The sequence below is a fragment of the Selaginella moellendorffii genome, unplaced genomic scaffold (assembly GCF_000143415.4).
Source record: "Selaginella moellendorffii unplaced genomic scaffold, v1.0 SELMOscaffold_92, whole genome shotgun sequence".
Lineage (NCBI taxonomy): Eukaryota > Viridiplantae > Streptophyta > Lycopodiopsida > Selaginellales > Selaginellaceae > Selaginella > Selaginella moellendorffii.
The window spans coordinates 476,828-484,558 of record NW_003314353.1 but is presented as its reverse complement, the minus strand read 5'-3'; the positions used below and the strand labels follow the sequence as shown (position 1 = coordinate 484,558).

At 44.8% G+C, this 7,731-nt stretch overlaps 2 protein-coding genes across 2 annotated transcripts; both read right to left on the bottom strand.

The window, feature by feature from the left end:
- Positions 1–2,734: 2,734 nt before the first annotated feature.
- On the bottom strand, positions 2,735–3,775 carry LOC112341862 (uncharacterized mitochondrial protein AtMg00810-like). The gene has a single exon (XM_024662718.1). It carries the CDS (start codon positions 3,773–3,775, stop codon positions 2,735–2,737), a length of 1,041 nt encoding a protein of 346 aa, XP_024518486.1.
- Positions 3,776–5,611: 1,836 nt separating this feature from the next.
- On the bottom strand, positions 5,612–6,430 carry LOC112341867 (cold shock protein 2-like). The gene is made up of 2 exons (XM_024662745.1): positions 5,930–6,430; positions 5,612–5,886 (listed from the first exon to the last, which is right to left on the bottom strand). Exons 1-2 carry the CDS (start codon positions 6,422–6,424, stop codon positions 5,869–5,871), a joined length of 513 nt encoding a protein of 170 aa, XP_024518513.1. The 5' UTR covers positions 6,425–6,430; the 3' UTR covers positions 5,612–5,868.
- Between the last annotated feature and the right edge of the window lie 1,301 nt (positions 6,431–7,731).

Below are 7,731 nucleotides of genomic sequence, written 5' to 3'. Positions count from 1 at the left end.
AAATGGCTCACGACGTCAATGCCAAGAACAGCGTCACCAGACTTCCTACAAACAAGAACAGCCGAGCTTTTGGTCCTCGCCTCCACACGCTCTGCACTCGCAAAGTTCTCATGCCCCCGTCGATCTCCTCCAGCTGCAGCCATCGGTACGAGTGTGGCACCGTAACCTCGAAAATCCCACGCAAGAGCTCGTCACTTTGCTCACGAGAAAGGTGGCGGTCGATGTAAAAGTCCTCCTCCTCGGGCTCAGGCTCGTGTCAGGTGAGCTCACTCAATTTCTTGTCCCTGGAAACCTTATGCACGAACCCAGTGACGCCAAGCTCTTTGTGGAGCATGAACATGAACTGGTGGCACAGGACCGACTCCACCAGAAGAAGACCCATGCAAGTCTGCGACAATCTCGACAGCCAAGCGGCGAGATTTCTTGCGGAGATGGGCCGTGGATCACAGCGGCGTGCTGCTTGGTCTTGGCATCCGAGACTGACGAGGAGGACATCCGTGACGAGACGAGCAAGACAGGCCTGTTGTGCTATTGAGTGTGAGAGGATGGAATTTTAGATCGTACTCATCATCGTCTTTGTTGTCTGATTCATATTTCGGCACCATAACTAGGAAGGAGAGCTTTGCTGGATCCAACTCGAAGCAGCAAGTGATTCGAGCTTCCCATTGTAGAGAGGAAGGCACATGCCAAAGATTGTCGCCATGCAACTGGAACCAGTGAAAATCCATAGCCTTATCAAGCTCTAACACTATCCAAATCACCTATAGTTTCAAAGAACCCTAGGAAAACAGAAATGTAAAAGATACTTAAAATATTCAAGTGTGAGGTCATGATGGTGTATTCTAATATTAGTGTATTGGGATTTTAGCAGCTGTTGGATTGATTTCAATCCAGACCACTCGTTCTTGTATATAAACTAGGGTTTTCCGGCTAATTGATATTTTCTGTATTCTCTTTCTATATTTCATGCACTCATATATGCATTGTCTAGATCTAATTTTTTCCATTTCCTTTCTTTTGTTTTTTTTCTTTTAGGATTTTGGTTTAAATTTAATTTTTGCATTATTTAGATCTTCCTTTTCTTTTAACTTTTTTTCATTTCTCTTCTTTTGATCTTTCCTTTTCATTCATCTTTATGGCAGATCAGCAATTTCCTCATTTGACTCTGGAGCAGTAGTTGATGCAATTGCTTGATGCTATGTGATTGCAATTGAACAACAAAACTCAGTTAATGGCAGCATTCATGGCATGTGGTATAACTCTTGCTCTTGGCACTAATCCTCGTGTTCAGCTAAAGTTCTTTTACAGAAATTTTAGGGATGATATGTACTATTGGTTCGATCACTTCATAGTGATTGCCATATATCATTTTTGGGATGATGTTTAACGTTTGTATGAGTTTCTTACATATCTCCAAGGAATGGTGTTGCAGTGGTATAATAGTTTGAGCACAGCCACTCATGGGGATTGGAGTGTTCTCCTAGATATTTTCAAATGTGCATTTGGACATACTAACGATTGTGATGATACTTTTCAACAATTGTATCGTCTTCATCAAGGATCATTTGAGTCAGTAATGCAATTGTTAGAAGGCATTATTACAATCGCCAACATATCCAAATATGTGTTTGAAAATGTCTAGGAAAACACTCTAATCCCTATAAGTGGCTGCGCTTAAACCATTGTACCACTGTAATGCCATCCTTTGGAGCCACATGGGAAACTCATGATGCCAGATATTAATATTAGCATAGTGGGATTTTGGTAGCTGTCAGATTAATTTCAATCTAGACCACTCACTTCTATATATAAACTAAGGTTTTTGGGCTAATTGATATATGTATTCCCTTTCTATATTCTATGAATTCACATTTTTTAATCCATTTTATTCCCTTTAAACTAATTTAAATCATATTTATAACTCATTAGAGTTGTTTGATTGGTTACTAGAGTTTAATTACTTTGCAAAACATGATCGCATCAAAACTTACACATATGACTCATCCTTGCTTATCCATACGGTGCTGTGAGCTCCACCCATGAGCTCTGCCCATGGGCGCTAGAGCACCACTCAGCAAGCACTGTCTCTGGGTGCCGTACAGTCCAACCACACTGCTGGAGCGCCGCCCATTGAGGCTGGCGCGAGTTCCCGTGTCTCTGGGAGCGGCTGCGAGCTCTTGCTTTTGGGCGCTGGCTCCTCTCGTGGCAATATTTCAGTTGTTGCGCATTTGACACTACTAAGGTTTTGACCCATGGGCTGCTGCTGCTGAGCGCTGCGAGTTCCATTGTGAGTGCCGCTCATGCGAGCTCGCATCCTGGAGTGCTGCCCATGGGAGATCTACTGCCGCAAACATCATGGGTGTGATCTCTTGTTTTTGGGCCGCTCATCGACGCTGCATGCTGTCCAAGCTCAGGTCAAGGTTTATGCTGGGTGCTGTGAGCTCCATCCTGTAAGCGCCACCCAGCTGCAAACTTCCTTTGCAAGACAATGCTGTACCTCCCTCTACTTTTGCCAATAATGCAAAGGTAACTTTCAGGTTAGCCTTCTGATATTTATACTCAGATATGGCATGAGAAAGAAAAGCGGAGCAAGAACAACGGAATTTCACTTCAACACACATTGATTCATTTATGGCTGTATATATATACAACTTCAATCAAATCAGAAATCACCAGAGATCTGATCACGATTCGGACTGCTTGTCGTGTTCATCATTATTCCTACACTCCCCCTTCAAGCTGAGGGTGTGCTTGACACTCCAAGTTGATTCCTCAGCTTGATGAATGTGAGCTCCGAAAGTGGCTTGGTTAGAAGGTCCGCCAACTGATACTGTGAAGGAACGTATTCCAGGTGAAGATCTCCGGCTGCTACATGTTCGCGAATGAAGTGATGCTGCACGTCTATATGTTTCGTACGAGCATGAAACACAGGATTCTTTGACATGGCGATTGCACTTCTGCTGTCGCAATGCAGAATGGTCGCATCTGATTGCTGTTGATTGAGTTCTCCAAGTAATCGACGAAGCCAGATGATCTCCCTTGCTGCTGTACTGGCAGCTACGTATTCTGCTTCTGCACTGGAAAGAGCAACCGTTGTTTGCTTCTTGCTTCCCCATGAAACTGGAGCACCAGCAATTATGCAGCAAATTCCGGAGGTTGAATGTCGTGTATCCAAGTTGCCAGCCCAATCTGCATCGCAGTAAGCTTGAAGAACAAGTTTGGATTGACCTGAGCATTTGTAAACCAATCCATGAGCAGCTGTTCCTTTCAAATACCTCAAAACTCTCTTCACCATCTGCCAATGATAACAACTCGGAGACTGCATGTATCGGCTGAGGAGACCAACGGCAAAGGAGATGTCAGGGCGAGTCATGTTGGCGAGGTAGAGTAGTCCTCCAACAAGCGATCGATAGACCGAGGGCTGATCAAATAAATCATCCATCTTGCTTGTGAACTTGATGCCAGTGACGACTGGTGTAGCCACGGATTTGCAACTTGTCATGTTGAACTGGTTGAGAAGCTTCTTCACATATTGGCACTGTGTGAGGGTGATTGTCCTGTCTGCTTCATCCCTGTCAACTTCCATCCCTAACAGCTGCCGCACAGCTCCTAAGTCCTTCATCACAAACCTGTTCATAAGCTTGATCTTCACATCCTTCAAAACAGTGTGATTGTTGCTGACAATCAAACAGTCGTCCACATAAACTGCTATCACAACAAAGTGATCACCCTGCTGAAGAAGATATAGATTTCCATCGCTGTTCAACCTCTGCATACCGAGATCCATAAGAAAAGAATCCAAACATTCATACCACTAACGGGAAGCCTGCTTAAGGACATAAAGAGCCTTGCGAAGCTTGCAGACGAGTTCGGAGCACCGTGATCCAAAAAGCTCAAAGCCTGGGGGTTGCCGCATAAATATCTCCTCCTTCAAGTTCCCATTAAGGAAGGCTGTTTTTACGTCCATGTGATGTGCGCACAAACCAAACTCCGCTGTAAAAGACAGAAGCATTCTGATACTTGTCTGCTTCACAATTGGTGAGAACGTCTCATCAAAATCCACTCCAGGAACTTGTGAATATCCTTGAGCAACAAGTCTTGCTTTGTAACGCTGTACTGATCCATCAGGATTTCTGTGAAGCTTGAACACCCAGCGTGATCCAACAACTTCACGTCCTTCAGGAGCTTCCACCAAGTCATAAGTCTGGTTCTCATCAAGAGAATTCAACTCATCTTGCATTGCTGAAATCCACTTATCTGCATCAGGAGCTTGAATCGCCTGCTCAAAGTTGACTGGTTCAGAAGCTATTTCTGTTGCTGCAAAAGACCATTTCTTGGGATGAGGTGCTCTGCCTGATCGTCCAGATGATGTCTGCCCATAGTTCTCCACATTGAATGGTAGATCACGTGTGAGCCTGTCGACTTCTCCAGTTCGTGCACGATGAGTAGCATCGCCCTGTTCTTCAGGAAGAAAAGATCCAGAGACTAGTGTTGGATGATCATCTGCTAAAGGAGATGAGGGATAGATGATTGTCAGATCATCGTCATCTTCATCACCGTCTTCAACACCATCCCAACTCCATTCTTCCGGAGTCCAGTTCATGTTCTGATCTGAGCTTCCTTCTTCTTGAACATGATCTTTGTAGAGTGTTCCTTCATCAAAACGAACATCAGTGCTTACAAAGATTTGATGATTACCAGGCTGGTACAGGCGATATCCTTTTGAATTGGAATCGTATCCAACAAGAAAGGCCAGCTTGCTTCTGCTCTCCAACTTGCCAAGATGCTCATCCACCCTTTTTGCAAAGCTTAAACAACCAAAATGCCTGAGATGCACCACCAATTGTCTTTGACCAGTCCAAAGCTCTTCTGGGATCTTGTTGGGATTGCGAGAATGAGGGAGAAGGTTTTGAACATGCATAGCTGATCCAACTGCTTCAGCCCAGAGGAATTTTGGTAGTCCTGATTCTTGAAGGAAGCACCGAACTGCGTTCATGATTGTCCTATTCTTGCGCTCAGAGACTCCATTCTGTTGAGGGGTATGAGAGCAAGAGCGCTGATGAAGAATTCCTCGTTCAGCACAGAACTGCTGAAAGGACTTGTTGACGTATTCCCCTCCTGAATCAGTACGTAAACAACCAACCCTCTAACCAGTTTTCACTTCGGCTTCTACTACGAATTGCTTGAATTTGCTAAAGACTTCATCTTTGTGACGAAGAAAGAAGACGTCCGTGTGCCTGGAGAAATCATCTGTAAATGTCACAAAATACTTCGTGCCATTCTGAGCAAACAGTCGCATGGGTCCACAAACATCTGAGTGAATGAGCTGCAAGGGACGAGTGCTTCTGGTCACAGCAGGTTTGAAAGTACGACGGGTTTGCTTGCCAAGAATGCAAGTGTGACATTTTGCTGAACTTTGAAGAACGTGGTCGTTGAAGCCATCCACAAGCTCTTGCTTCTGCATACGCCTGATGAGAGGGGGATTGGCATGTGCAAGTCGAGAATGCCAGAGAGAACTATCTGCAGTCATGCATATCTCAGGAGCATTCGATTTTTCTCCAGAAGCTATCTCCTTCTCAAACAGGTTACCACATCTGGGAAAATGCAGTAATGGACGGCCATTTGCAAGAACTTGACATTGATGTTTGGAGAAATTCACATCCAGACCTTCATCCGTAAGCCTGGCTACAGAAACCAGATTCTTCACTATCTTTGGAACATACCACGCATTCTTCAAGAGCAGAGACTTTCTTCCCAGTGGAACTCGCACATCCCCAGTTGCGCGAACAGGTAAAATGCTTCCATCTCCCACACGAATGCACTTCCCTTTTGCAGCACGCAACTGCACAAAGTTCGACCCGCTTTGCATCAGGTGTCTCTCTGAACCTGAATCGATAGTCAGTTTTTCAGAAACGTTTGGAACTGCTACCTCAGATGATGCCGCAAGTTCCTGTGTTTCCCCTTCCTGAGCATTTGCTACAAGCCCTATGTTCATGCGCTGCAGCCAAGCTGCAACTGGGCAATCCTTGGAGTAGTGCCCTGGCATCCCACAGGTCCAGCATTCCTGTTTGTTCTTGCCCACAAAACAATCCCGAACTACTACTTCTTTACCAGAATTCCCTGAATTCTGCTGCTGCTGCGGATTTCCCCTAAACCCGCGACCTCTGCCTCGTCCTCCTCTTCCGCGGCCTCCTCTGCCTCGATGATTTCCAGCCCACAGAGCTGAATCAGTCCCTGACTGATTGCTTGATGCAGAAGCATTTGATGTAGACTGTGAGATCAAAACATGGGAAGGCCTCTGATCAAAGTCCACAATCAAACCTCTCGCAGCCAGCTCCGAGCGTAAAGTTTGCTCAGCTTGTTCAAAGTTGAGCGACATCATGCGAACGGTAGGGACGAAAGAACTAAAAGAAGAATCTTGCATGGCCTCGCAAAGTGCCAGAACTTTCTTGCTTTCGTTGAACGCTGCTGGACTGCCTTCAAGCTCCATCCACAGATCTTGCATCTTGGCGAGGAACTCTTCAAAGTTCTCGCCTGGATGAAAACGGGTCTCACGAATGCAAGTCTCGACCATGCTAATCTTGGAGAGGGAAAGAACAGCATACTTGTTGTGGAGATGAGCCCAGATCTCACAAGCACACTTATGATGCAAATGCATCATAAGGGCATCTGCAAGCTTAGAAAGAATCAATCCTTTTGCTCGAGATTCCTTCTTCTCCAGCGCAGCTTGTTCCCCTGGATCAAGCTGTTGTCGAGCTGCTGCAACAGAGGCACGAATTGCCTCTTCATCCACGACTTCTCCTTCCACTGAAGTTGAAGCTCCCAACGCAGCAGGGGCTCGCCGCATACGAGCATCTGCAGTGATTGTTGGTGGTGAAACGATTTCCCAGAGTTCTTCCATCTGCAGCACGCGCATCATTTTCTCGGACCAAGTGTTGAACCCTCTCCTCCCATCAAAGGCAGTGACTCCCTGAAGCAAGATCAATCCAACTTTGCTGCAGCTCATGATGTGAGGCACAAAGAAAGGAGAAGAAAGAGTTCAGAAACCAGCGCTCCGATACCAAGAAAGAAAAGCGGAGCAAGAACAACGGAATTTCACTTCAACACACATTGATTCATTTATGGCTGTATATATATACAACTTCAATCAAATCAGAAATCACCAGAGATCTGATCACGATTCAGACTGCTTGTCGTGTTCATCATTATTCCTACAGCATGATGCTTTGTGAGTTGGACAAGCAAAAATAGTTTTGGCATTGGCAAAAAGGATGTGGGTACTCAAGATTGAAGATTAAAGGACTAAGAGTGATAAGTTTTCAATTTGCATCTGTGTTATTGTGGTCTCATGCTTCTTCCAAAATTATTAAAATTGTGTGAAAATTAATTGCAACACCACCATGTGATTGAGCTTACAACTCTAATTGATCCACCAGTAAAGTTCATGAACACCACAAAAGCACCCCACATGTTGCACAATCTTATAAGATGGCTATGAAGCATGAACATTGCTTGAATTTGCAAGTTAGCAATAAAATTGTTGCTAAGATTTGCTCCCGTTGATAAGGATTCATTAGTAAAATATATAGTTGGTAAGGAAAGTTTGTGTTTAGAAGCCTATGCTCGTAATTAATCTCTTAATTAGAGCAATTGAGAACATTGGATTACCCAAGCACATCTCGACTGCGATGGGGCTTGTGACTGTATACTTTCCATTGCTCCATATCAGCT